General features: G+C 37.3%; 2 protein-coding genes across 4 annotated transcripts in view; one reads left to right on the top strand and one right to left on the bottom strand.

Moving 5' to 3' along the window:
- UBAC2 (UBA domain containing 2) overlaps positions 1-14,057 on the top strand; it is a 101,078-nt gene that overhangs the window by 47,597 nt on the left and 39,424 nt on the right. The window lies entirely within an intron of this gene.
- Positions 128-13,992, bottom strand: GPR183 (G protein-coupled receptor 183). Its single transcript, XM_080376288.1, has 2 exons — positions 11,012-13,992; positions 128-3,145 (listed from the first exon to the last, which is right to left on the bottom strand). The coding sequence occupies exons 1-2, from the start codon at positions 11,050-11,052 to the stop codon at positions 2,041-2,043; spliced, it is 1,146 nt and encodes a 381-aa protein (XP_080232414.1). The 5' UTR covers positions 11,053-13,992; the 3' UTR covers positions 128-2,040.

A 14,057-nucleotide genomic window follows, 5' to 3' on the forward strand; every position in this document is an offset into this window, starting at 1 on the left:
GTAATACATATTTGAGTTATATTTTACAGACAAGCATAAAAAAAGACTTCTTGCCTTTAAGGTTTTATAATCACAGTTAGATTAAATGCATAGCAAAAATTAAAACCCAGATGTTAGTAAAATAAAATCAGCTTGTACTGGTTTAATGTTAATAATACATATATTTTATTTTGACAGTTTCTAGTATTCACGAGTGGTCTGTCTGTGGTTTTGTCAGGTTACCATTTGTTTACTTCGATAGGAACAAATTCTTAAATAATATTTAAATTAGTTTATTAAAAAAGCTGACAAGAACAGAACTACTATAGTATACAGAATTAAGTAGAACTTCTTCTGTTAATTCTTTCTCTTACTCCGTTTTCCTGTAGCTGCATAGTGTCTTTTGTAATTAAAAACTCAATTTTGACAAACTAAGTGGTATGAAATAAAAGGTCTTTTGCGTTTTCTTTCCCATAAGAAAGTAATTGCTAATTTAATGTTTCCGTACTTATGTTCAGATATGACCCTTCTGTGCTTGCAGGTAGGTGGAGGTCAACACGTGAGGAAGGAAGGAATTGCAAAGATGACAAATGTAACTATGTTTTTTTGACTTCCAGTACAACCTCAGTGCCAGAGAGATACAGCTGCAATAAATAACATTTATTCTGACATCTGGCATAGCTTTTACCAGCAATTATCAGCACTATTTAATTTTCCTTTTCCATCACAAACTTACGGTGCAATTACCAAGTTGTGTTGTCGGGTGAAGGCATATTAATAAGATAGAAGACAAAAGAAAAGACAGGGGGGCCAGGAATAAAGTAGGGAAGGAAACTGACACAGGACGGAAGGGCATGACAGCAGGAACCCAGGGCTTGCATCCTGGATGCTCAACTGGTATTGAGCTGATGCCAGCAGGATGTGTTTAAGTCATTTGGTCTCTGCTGGCCCAACTTCAGTGTGCCCAAAGGGATCCCAGATATGCTTTATGAAGGCGTGGTGGGAAAGCTTGTTCTTTCCCAGCCAGGCCTGCTGTTCCCATTTATTGCTCTCTCAGGTAAACAGCACTTAAAAAGAGCTAGCCATCTCACCATCAGAATTAACCCATTAATGTAGGTTTTGGTGGCTTCAACTGTGAATACTTATTAATGTTTCTAAACCATTTGTCTCGTGTCCATGTTTGACTTCAGCAGAAGTTCTGAAGAACCCTGTATCACTGCTCTTTTAACTGAAACAGTGCAATTTTCATATCACAGTCTCATACTTCAACTTACTTTTTGTGTTTATAAATTATTCATGTACAACTAGAGTAAATACTCTTTTACAATACACACTAGAAAGAAAAGTTCTCCTTTAGGAAAAGGAGTAAAGAGATAATACACCTTGCAAAGATGAGTGATTTAACATACAGGAGATACTCAGTGTTGGGGAGAACCAAGCAGTTCATTAACTTTTGATCTATTACATTTGACAATGTTATGTATGTGAATTGTCCAATAAGACATTTATGCTCCAAATACTAAAAATGCAGTTTCACCTCCAAAGGGCTATAAACTAGGCACTTGTGATAGTCAAACGTGCACAGAGATTGTCCATTTTTTCTCAAAGTCTGATTTCCTCTGCTTGTGTGACTTGACTAACAAAACCATTGCTGTAATTGGAGCACAGCTAGAGGTCTTGCAATGTTCAGATATTCTGGTTATTGTCAGTCTGAATTGTAAGCTATTTTTGTTTAATCCTTTCTCAGACACACAAACTGTGAATCAAGTCTTTGCTTGAGTTAGTAACATCCAGGCATACATATGTGCCATATGGAATTGGAACATTCACACTGGTGTATATTCCCCCTGGAAAAAATAATGAGATCGGTCAAAACGATACAGCAAGGAAATTATAATGCTGAGTTTTCCTGCTGTCCTATGACAATTCTTTTTCAGTCCAACATCACTCCTTGATTTCCTGAGGAACAGAATCTTACTTAAGCTGCTGTACAGGGAGCACTAAGAGTGTTTACTGTGGACCCTGGATTTTTAAATTTGCTCCACTGCAGTGTACTAGTCTTCATTTCTCAGGTAGCTTTCCATTGGAAGATTTTGCAAGTGCCATCATTTGTGTTTCTCCTATGTCACGTGAGCTTTCTTCATGATGTGACCTGACAGCACTTGAAATTGATACACTCACTTGTCGTCTCAGTATTTTCATTACGGTTCTCTTGTATCCTTTGCAAGCAAAGAAATAGATGAAAGGATCTAGGCAGCAGTTAAAATTCATCAGAAACACGGTATAATGGAGTGACTTCTGGAAAATTTTCTTTTCTGTGCACAAGGGTTCATTCTGAAGCTTCTTAATCATGTGCTGTATGATTGCAACGTGGTAAGGGGTAAAGCAGATGATGAATACTATAATTACAAATATGATTGTATTGATGGCTTTTTTGTTTATCCCTGATTTTTCAGTCAGTGGATTTTCCTTGGCCGTTTGAAAAAGTTTGCAACTAATTTGAGAGTAACAAAATAGTATAATCCCCAGGGGAACAAGGTACCCTACTAAACAGGCAGCAAGAAGTATGAACGGTAGATGTGCAATTTTTTCGAAGTTTGGATATTCCATACACGTAGTCCTTTCTTTTTCTTCCTGTGACATGGGTTGTATAAGTAATGGGAAAGTTTGACTAAATACAAGAAACCAGATAAAGACACAAATGCCCTTGGCATACTTAATCCTTCTGATCTTGTATCGGAAGGGGTGGACAACAGCAAAAAACCTGTCAATGCTCAAACATGTCATGAAGTTTACACCCGCATAGGTGTTGATATAGAACATGAGAGCAGTTATTCGACATAATGCTTCTCCAAATGGCCAGTGAAATCCCAGGGCATAGTAGGCTATCCTTGTAGGCAAGGCAATACAGAACAGGAGATCAGAGAAGACGAGATTTGTTGAGTAGAGGGTAGTGGAGTTGATCTTCTTTCTGTTTTTAAAAATGACGGTGAGGGCAATGGCGTTTCCAAGCACCCCAAGAATTAAGATGGAGCTGTAGAAGACAGGCAGTAGTATCCGTGCTGTGTCTTTGTGCTCATATAAGTCACAGGTGGAACTGTTTGTCTGAGAAGCTGTGAAGGTGTCCATTTCTGTAACCGCGGTTGTTGCAGGAAGATCCATAGGCCTAACATGAAAAAAAACCACAAAAGGGAACATTTTGTAATAAATACAAACTTCTTGTGCATAAGAACAGCCAACATCGGTTGCAAAAAGCAAGACTGTAAAAAACTGAAATGAAACTTCTTTATGGTGAAATACTTTTCAAGCCTCCTTCCAAAAACAAACAAACAAAAAGATGGCTCTGGCTTTTCTGTTTTGATCTCATTCCTTCTCTTTGAAAAAAAATCAGACTTGGCAAAATAATAAACCAGGGCTGTAATGTATTTGGAAAGTGACATAGGTGATCAGGAGATGGAAGACGGTTTAAAGAAATCTGAGGGGACAAAGGAGTCTGAAGAAACACATGATAAGGGATCATATGAACTCCTCAAGGATCAGACAAGCAGGCAAAATCTTTTAAACGTGTTTCAGTTAATATGTAGGGATTTTTTTTTTTAATTTTGTTAATTTTTGTTGCTAACAATTCAAGTTGTGATGGTTTAACTTGTTTAGAGAAACTTGATTTTTTTCAGAATTATCATATTGGCATTATAGTAATTCAGCTTACTTAATACTAGTTTTAAGAATTGGCTTTTGGAATCTAATTCAAATATTGTTACATGCATAAATTTTTAAGACTGCTACTTTAGTCACTCTTTAGTGGTGCTGCAAAAGAGAGGTAACAGAGCTGAAATATTTTACACATTGTCAATTTAGTAGGTTTTACAACTTCTTTACCTGCACAGTCAGAAGTAGCATGGCAGAGCTGCAAAGTGGCAGTGATTTGGGGGACTTAAAAATATAAAAAATTATCCAGCAGAATTTCAGAAACAGAACAGACCCTATCCTGTTGATATTGCTTCCAGTGCAAAATAATTCTTAGGTGTATTGTTACCTGACAGTTGCATAGTGTGAGCATAAATATCAGAAAGGATGGGGCTTCTAATGTTACTCCTCAAGCAGCTGTTCTGCAAAATGGTGCCTTTTAGAGGCTGTTTGTGGATTAAAACAGCAGTCAAAGCAAGATTGCTTCTGCTTTAATGCAGAATACTATCTGGAGATAAAAGCTGTTGTAACCTGAGTTTTAAATCTGTTGGCTACCTTTAATTAAAATGTCTAGGTTATTTCTGAGGATCTGCCTTTCAACACATGCTATTTATAAACAGCTGTAGCCTGTTGTACCTTAAAAAAGACTTTCTGGGAAATACCTCTCAGTTTTAAGAGCTTTAAGCTGCATGTTTTAAAAAGTATCTATTATCCTTGTATTAACCTGTGAAAGCATTAAAAGGTTAGTATCTTCTTTCATGTTTTGAGGAGATTGTCCTGCTTTTGGATTTTCCACAATTAATGTACCTGCAGCACATGCTGTATCATAAGCCAGGCTGGTCAGACTGCTGGCTAGGTCAGCAGGGGTGCATAAGGTTCTCTTTAAACAGTAAACCTGTGGATAGTGGATGATGTGTATTAGAATACGTAAATGAGTTATATTACTTATATTTAAGGAAGAAATTTAGCATCCAGATAGTATATTAAGTCTATGTTTGCTGTGTTGCACAGGCAGTAGGAAAGACAGGTGAGTGATTTCTGACTGATAGATGTACAGTGTTCTGATTCTTAGATACCCATGAGGTAGGTACCTTGGGTCAAGAGGTGGGAATACTGCGTTCAGGGATGGAAGTCAAATCTGAATTGGGAGTTTTGTGGTTTGAATAAGGGACTTAAATTGTTAAATAGCAACTCCAGCTGTAGTGCAGATTTAAGAATGTCTGTACTTTTATATTAATTTTATTCTGCGTCGTTTACAGTATCTTAGTGTGTTTGATGATTGGTTAATACAGTGGTATTAATCAGTTATTGTCCTGAGGATAGTTCTAGTATACTTTCCTCCTGTTTCATCTTTTCCCTTGTAGAAGCACGTAGGATGGCTCTTGTTTTACGTAAGTGTAACAGACTGCTTTTTGCAGAAAATAGTGTGGGTTTGTGTAGGCACCTAGGTAAAAGTCACTGGGGTATTTTGTTTCTTAAATGCTTCTGATTACCTGCTCACACTCCCAGCATGACATCTATCTTCTACTCATCTCTTCCTTGAAATTTAGGAAAAATAATTTCTTAAGCATATATAAGGAACAATAATGTAAGATTTATGATAAACAGCAGTAACTAGATGCAGCATATTAACTGCATAATTTTATTTTCATTGCAAAGTTGTAATAGTTTTGGTTCCTTATGTGCATAATTGTCACATCCATTCATATGTCTTTCTGTAAATGTAAAATGTAGAGTATCTCTTATACAAACATGTTTAACTTTGGTTTAGGAAAAATCTGTAATTTCAGTGATAATTTTTTTTTTTTTTACATCAAGAGTAGAATTTGCATGTTACCTAATTTTGTGCTGTGAAGTTGGATCTTTAATGTAATACATTAATCTAGAACTTACTGTTGCTCAAAATAGAATGTTCAAACTTGCATAAAACCATGGCTCTATTGAGAAGGCGCCCTCGCTGAAAGTTTGTGTTTATCCGTTGCATATTGATATGGTATCCATTGTACCACTATGGGTATACATGGGGAGCAGCTCAGTGGGAGACAAACTGCCTCCAAACAGATGAGAAGAAAGTTGGAGGACCACAGCTCACAGGCTTTCCAGGGTAGTGTGTGCATCAGCTAAACTGTGCTCTTTGACAGAGGATGTCAGGAGGCTCTTCTGCCCGCTGTGGGAGTCAGCCTTGTGTGGGGGAAGTGTTCTTTTTGATCCTCTGTTAGCCAAAAAATATTTTTGTTGTTTATGTAAGGAGCACATTTTATAATACTCTAGATGAGTATTAGTATTTTCTCTATACGTAGGTATTTATGGCCGTTTCTGAGCAGCCACTGTTGGTGTCTAGGTGCTATATTACCTGAATATATGTAATTTTTTTTAATTTAAGAAAAAACAACACATTGAGATACTGTATCTGGTTTGGGGCCCAAACAGATGATAAAGTTGCTACCATCTGACAGCTTAGTGTGTATCACCTGAGCTACAGTAACTCCTTTGTACATCTGAGCTCTTGTTGTTGTTGGATGAACTCTGTATTCACCTCAGCAGGTATTTCACTTGAACAGGGCTGCATTTAAAAAAAAAAACCTTTCTTCCCAAAAGATGTCTAGACTACCAAGTAAGACAAGATTATTATTTTTTAAATCCTATTCCTTGTGTCAGGTTGCCATTTATTTCTTGGCAGCAATCAATAGTGATCAGCTTATTATACATACATTCTGTGGAGGATGTCATATGCTGTATCTGGAAGAACAGCAGCAGGCCCGTTTTGTGTACTTTCTGTGTGTTTTGCATTCTTGGAGGAAAAATGGAGAATGTTCTCTCCTTACTGCTGCAAACCTCAGACTAGGTGGACTTGAATTTAATGAGCTATGTGGCTGAATACCTAATGAGAACACAGCCATTTACTTACTGTCTCAAATCCAGGTGCATCATTGAAGCTACCCTCTAAAATCACTACCAAAATTTTTGCTCATATAGGTTGTTGGATTAAATACCCCTGCCCAGTGGCTTTCTGAGTTTATTAATGATATATTTTGAAATATATACCTGAAAGAAAGATAACATTAATTTACCTTACCAATTCAATAATTTCAGAAAACATTTTTTGCATATAGGTACATGCAAAATAAGGCATAAAGTATTTAAAATTCCTGTCCTTGTATCTGTATTGTAAAGCAGGTTGTGCAGGCTTTTATGTTTTCTGATTCTGCAGACACATAATACTCAGTGACACAGACACTTAATCATTTAATGTGACTTCCTTTATAATCCAGATTATGTTGTTATTTTAGTTATTTGTGTGTGGATTCCACTAACTTTTTATTTAAAGTGTATTTTCTAAAATGCTGTTTGGTCTTGATTTGGATAACTGTAGAGAAAGCAAATTAGCCATTTGTACTGTAATTTTTGATCAGTCAACCTCCCTATTAAAAAATGTGGGTGTCTCTTCTTTTTTTAAATTTCCCTTAAATTAATTTTCAGTTGCTGTTTTTGTTGAGCCTTTTGGTGATTCAAGGTGAACTTCTCAAATGTCTCACCACAAGGCAGAGTAGTCCTGTGACACCTGTTCTAACCCCAGCTTAGTTCCACACTAGAGATGGGGTTCCAGATACCTCTTGGTATCAGTGTACCCGAAAGCATGCTTCCTGCTACGTCCTTGCTTTTTCTGCTCAGTTGATGAGATACCTGAGATAGAGTTGTGTAGCATTGTACCGAGAGCTTGTGAAGTTAGTTCACTGTGATCCCAGAGTACTTCTCAGACTCACTGTGCCCTAGGGTATCTCCAGTCTAGGGACATCGCCATTGCTCTCTGCTTCTGCCTTGGAGGACCTTATGCCTGGGAGAGTTTAAAATTAATTTTAATATTATGCCCAGGCTTGCAACCAGTGCACATTGTTCTTTAGTGTTCTCTCACTTGCCATTCTCCAAGTCCTAGCATTGTATTTCCTTTCTGACCACCGATGGAAGAGAAGTTTCTCTTTAGCCAATTACTTTATGAGAAATGTTAGCTAGGCAACTTCTAGTCTATTCTGTGTGCGTTCCTGACATTTTACAGCAATAGTATCCACTTGGGGGGAGGGGGAAATCACAGGACTGCGTGAAGCTGTTTACAAAATCTAACATGTCTGAGATCTGTGCAGGTGCCTTTCTAAGCCAATTTTGTAATCTCATCAAAGAAGGAAAGCAAATTGTTCTAGGAGATTGGTTTTCTGTGAAAACGGTTGACTAGCATTATTCATTCATTTTACCTTTATACTGCAGTACACAAGAGCCCAGCTCAGGGCAGAGTCCCCACTGCAAAGGGTATCTCGTGGACAGAGTGGTAGCTCCAGTCTGGAAGTACTACATAATCCAAAGCCCTGGTTCATAGAGATTTTCATGTATGATGAGCTTTATGTGTAGTACTGTAATGTTACATACATTCAACTATTAACAAGTACAGACTTAAGCTATGAGCCAGCAATTGCAGTGTTGCAACCTTAGATTACACGGGTTTGGATTAGGTGCAAGCAGTGATGTGAAGCTCTCTCTGTATGCCACATGAGTTCTCTTCTTGTTCTCTCATCTCCTGCTTTTGATGAACAAGCACCATCTGTTTTTCCAGCAGAACAGGGAACACGCAGAAGGTTTTAACTGTGTATTGTAATCTAATGTGTCATTTATCTGTCTCAATAATTTTCATTCTTTGGAGATGAATTCATGGTCCATCCATCCAGTAGCTAATTTAAGAGGGACACTAATTAAATTTTTGGAAAGGCATGGCAGATCACCAGTAAGATCTCTCCTGACTGTATACATAGTGTGGTTTAATCACTTTGAGGTGGACAATATTTTGTTAACAAATGGTATTGGGGAATAATGTTTATGTATACATAAAGAGTATAAATTATTTAAAAGGAATGGTCTGGAAAGAGACTTTTTTTTCCCTGCAGTGCCTGACCTGACAATTTACTGAGCTTACAGTCCTCTGTAGGTGTAAGCTGTGTAAATCTTACAGAGTTTAAAAACAGCAGAAGATGGGAAATAGGCAGTGCTCTGGCTATGTAGGTTTAATTTTTTCCTTAATCTCTGAAATCAATTGTTTTCTGTTGACCAGTCATATTTACTATTTGAATTTCTAATTTATCATGCAAGTGATCTTCATTGTAGAGTGTTTTCTCTGTTTGAGAAAAAGGCTTGATTCAACTAGTCATACATTTATGTATGTTAAAAGGTGTGCATGCTAAGTTGCATAATAGAACTCTGTTGATACAGAAAGAACATGTACCTAAGATACATACATATATATATATATATATATATAGGTGTGTGTTATCTGGCAGCTTACGCATTACACGTGGTTTAATAAAAGCTGAGGCAAGACACAGGCGTGTCCTCAAGCTTCCTGTTTCTTTCTAATACTATAACACTCATATGCTTCTACTGCATTCTGTTAATTTAGGTTTTTTCAAAAGCTGCTGGGCTTCGTGTCCTAAATGACAATGAGTAGGCATGATGACCTGAAGACCGAATCCTCAGGTCACAACCCACAGCTAATTTTGGTGAGAGTTTCCAGGCTAGTGCTTTCTTGGTGTAGACCCAAATCTGTTGTAGTACTAAAGCCGAATTTGTAAGCCACATGTCAGAGAATCCCAAGTATACATTTTATAAATGAAATTGTCATAATGACAGCTATAAAGAATTAAAATATTCTTTTAAGTGCTTAACAGAATTTGCAGATGCATGCAGTGTGGGATCTTTATGGTCCTGCTTTTATCTGTTATTATAGATTTTGCAAAGTTGTATGACAGTTACATTTGGTGCTCAAAAATAAGAGAAGCTACAGTGAGCAAAATGGAAAATAAAAAAGTTAAGTGGAAATATGGCCTAACTAGTTAAAGAAAAAGTGGAAGTCACTTGAAGTGTACATGTGGTGCTCTTATCTGTTGGATATCTCTTTCCAAACGGGATCTATCCTATGAAAAGTGGGAGAACTATCTAACATAAGTCATCTCTGCCAAAGATGCATGTGAAGAGCCATGCTGATGCTGAGATGATTAACCTCCCTTCAGTTTACTTGCCTAAGTATACTAAATGTAAAAAAGAGAGAGCCTAAACTATAACAAATACAGAAAATAAAAATCTGAGCCACTGACAATTACATTCCTGCAAGCAGAAGAAAAAAGGGGTCAAACAACTATTTGGGTTTTAGTCCTAGAAAACGTGCACACCTTTTTATATGATTTTTTTTTTTTCCCCCCAGGGTGGTATGGGACCTGTACAGGTACAGTCTTTAATTTTAGGGATTACAACTTCAGAATGCTAGCTTAAATTTAATATTCATTATATGTACACATACTCCTCAATCTTTTTGAACAGAAAGTGGTAAGATTTGAGCTCTTAAAGACTAATTGCCAGGTAAATTTTCAGTTCCCTTGTCTCTTCAGGAGGAGCCATGAAAACGTTAGATAGACCTCTTGTATTCTGTGCTGAAAGGCATGCGTGCAGTCTCTGTTTTTTAAGATAAATGATAGTTGAGTTATCATCTGTTGAACAGTCTGTCTTGTTTTGCCAGTATAATAGGAAAAATGGGAAAAATGTTTAATTGGAAAGATGCCTTAAAATCATATCACTTGTAATTTTTCTTAGCTTTGTGGCATGAAGATCAGTAATAAGGAGAAAGATGTTTGGTGATTCCAATTCAGAAAATAATTCCTTCTAAAAACTTTGAAAGACATGCATGTCAGAAGGTAAAAGAGGAATTAGCTCATAAAACTCTGAATTATTAAAATATTGTTGCAAAATTTAGATGTGAGGAGAGTGGCTGAGGAGTTTTTGAGCTGACAATAAAAGCTGTTTCATAGCCAAGGAGTGCGTGTGATAGAGCAAGCTGTGCATTCACGACCATAGTACGGGTTTTTTAAGGCTCTCTCCTACTATTAAAGTATTCTGCAGAGTTCAGTGCATTACTTAAGAACTGTAATGCTTCCCTTTGTACTGGTACAGTAGTTACTCCTGCATTAGTATAAATACTATTGCTAAAAAAATTGTCTAAACTAATGCACTATCAAATGTTTCCATGTGATTGTCAAAGGGCTGTATTATAAGAAAGGACTTGAAATAACTTGTTGATGCTGTGGGTCAAGAGATCCTTTTAATAAAAATTAACTGGCGGCATATTAATACGTGAACATAAATTACCACAAATTTCTTCCTCAAGCCTTGTCTCTCCCATCCAAAGATTATTTATCCTACCTACCCCATGAAAATAGTCAGTATAATGCAAAAAAAGAGAAATAATATTTCTGGAATTGTTTGCTGCTGTTCGGTGGGGGGAAAAAAAGAGTTCATTCTTCTCTGTACTTACATATCTGTAGCTTCTTGGATCCTCTGAGCAGTTAAGGGCATTGGCAGGATGGCTTGAGTGCAAAAGCTTACCCGTGCACATTGTTTTCAAGAGTGATTACGTGAGTGTCTTTTGTGGGAGGGGTAAGCTTTTTCAAGTGCTTAAAAAAACCCCTTGTTGGTACGCTGGTCTTGATTTGCAGCCTACTGTTTTAGGGGATGTGAAAGCATCTATGTTTAATCCTTTTACAATTAGTCTGTTCAAAGAGAGTAATTAGAAACAACCCGCCTGCCTCCCCCCTGAAATTACACATTACTGACTTTCATGGAAGAAACTTTACCCAGAGGTTTGAGTGGAAAAACTTTATATGCCATTTGCATTTAAAAATAACTTAACTATAGTTTGTAGCAAAGAGATGTATGATCAGTACACGCTTTAAAACTGCTGCTTACTGATCAGATCTGACACAGCACAAGAAAACCTCAGTACTGAGGCATACTGAGATGTGGTGTATAAGCAGACATCTCAACAGCCCGTGTACATTCCCAGCACTGTTTTGGTATCATAATGATGAGGCTTTACAGAAATGCCCTTTGAAAATATGTGAGGGAGTTGAAGAACTGTGGTGGTTTGAGAGATTAAGGAGGGTATGTGCCTTTGTAAGATGCTGAGTGCATTTTGAGCAAGGATAATAGTAACAATAATACACATGTAAGATAAATACATGAAAGATAAAAAGCTTTTAAAACACAAATCTGATTTCCCTGAAATGATACTGATAAGAATGGGTGACTAGGGAATAGAAAGGGATGGCATGTCAAATTCTGAGGTAACCCGTTGTTAACCTGGAATAACCTTCTTTCTGGGTAAAGAGCATTGATGTAAGAGTTAAATTGTCTGTTTGTTAAGAAGGTTTTGGAGATCAGAGATAGATGGAAAATCCTGTCATTTGCTGTTACAGGCTGTGGTTGAGAGTTACCTGGGATTTCCCCCCAAAACTCATACTGTTAGTTCATGACTGCAAAGGACTATTTATCTTAAAAGTGACCTCATTTAGTGGCCTGATTTGAAAGAACTAGCAAGTAGGCAAGATGATGCTATTTTTGGTGGGTCCAACCCATGCAGAAGGTGGAATGCCTCTTTGGAAGCCTTAGGGCTGTGTTCATGGCACAAGCATTTGCTGACATTGCGGTGTTGGAGGTGTGCAGAGACAAAATCTCAACTAACATATCCATCTCATCAGAAAGCCTATAGTAAATGCAGATCTAATGGCAAAGTTAAACTTTACTAAATGTTTTTGCTGTAGCAGAATGAAATAGAGCCTTGTGGGCTTACTTCTGTGCCTGTTTGGAGCATTTGGTTGGCACTATATGCTGGTTTTTCTGGAGTTGAACTCCCAATGCAGACATGGCTTGATTCCGCTTAGATGCCAGGGAGCTGAAAGACTCAATCAAAGGGCTCTCAGCTCCTCGTTTTTTATGGGCCATTTATCTTCTAACACCAGATTAAGAAAGTCTTTGGGAGAATTTGCTGGTCTTATTCTGGATATTTTCTGTTCTTGTTTTTGAATCATATTTTAATTATTCAGCTTCATCACAGAGTAAAATCTGTTTAAATGAAGTAATGAGAATTAAAGACTGTTTAAAGGGAAATTGCAAAGGGAATTTGTTTGGTTTGTACACAAAGTAATACTTCAGTGTGGTTTCCTGTCCAGCGACAAAAATATGTAGTAGAAATGGGAAATACTGATATACACAGGCATGTATGCTCAAGGGCTGACATTAGTACCACAGCTTCACACTAAATGAAATGTTATTTCAAAATAGTCTTACCATCATAAAGTGATGGGAATATGTGTTTCCTGCTCTGATAAAATGCTGCCTGCCTTTGATTAAGATACATTACTAGATGGTACTCTTTGAGTCACACTGATGTATTAGCCACCAGTCCAGTCTAGCATGATGTGATATTAATTGCTTGAGCTAAATAATACCAGTTGCATTCATTTACTCGCTATTTATCCTTCTAGCTCTTTGTTGTCTGTTCTTATACAGCTGCTGTTTCTCCAATATCTGTTTAACTGTCCCGGGGTTTGAACATTTAAACCAAGAAATGGTGCGTATCAAAAAGTGTGATGTATGTTTGGTTTTATCATTTGTGTGCAAAAGCTTACTGTTTTGCTGTTGGCACGCAAAGAGAGTAACATGCAAATTAATATACTAATTTATTACTTTCAGGGATGGTGACATCAAAGCAGTGCAGTTAATATTTTGACCAGTATGTTATGATGCCTGTGATGATTTATTTTCTGTCTACTTGCTTAGTCCTTAATCTGTTTGAGCAGCTTACAAATGGTACTGGTTTTAGCTTTACAATACTAGACAGCTACTACCCAGGGTAAGAAATTTCTTCTGAGTTACACAGGGTGTTTATGGATCAACCAGAAAATTAACCCAGCCAGCCTGTATCTTAACTGCAAAACTGCCTTTCCTTGCAAAACTAACTCCTTTTGTTTTCTGGGAGACAGATGAGGTGTCTAGAACTAACCTGTAGCTGAATCCTGTCTTTTTTTGTGGACAGACATGTTTTCTCAAGTGACTTCAATTAGAGGAACAGTAAACGATGACTCACCAGTGAGTCACGGTAACTCTGCAAAGGCCAGATAAAATGTGTTAGATTTATGTAGAAGAAGAAGAAGAAATTAATCACCCAAGCTTAGATGAACTTGGGACAACAAAAATTTCAGTACAGTTCTCGAGTTGTACATCCTCAACAAAATACTCTGCCATCTAAACCCCTTCAGCATTGCCTTGTGCCTTCATTTGTCTACTGCCTAGCTCCAGTTTCTGTTCCAGATTTAGCCAAGTATGGGATTCAGTGGGAGCCCCTTCCTTTTAGAAAGATGCAAGCTTCTCTCTCCTGCTGAACTCAAGCTCTGGTTCGGTTAATGTGATCAGTCATAAAAGCAAAGCTAACTGATAAGCTGTCACCGTCAATCACTGGCTGCAGACATCTGATGCAGAGCAGCAGCTGTCAGTGGGTAAGCTTGAGTAACTAACTTTGTAAC

The sequence above is a fragment of the Falco punctatus genome (genome assembly GCF_963210335.1).
Source record: "Falco punctatus genome assembly, chromosome: 2".
Classification (NCBI taxonomy): Eukaryota; Metazoa; Chordata; class Aves; order Falconiformes; family Falconidae; genus Falco; species Falco punctatus.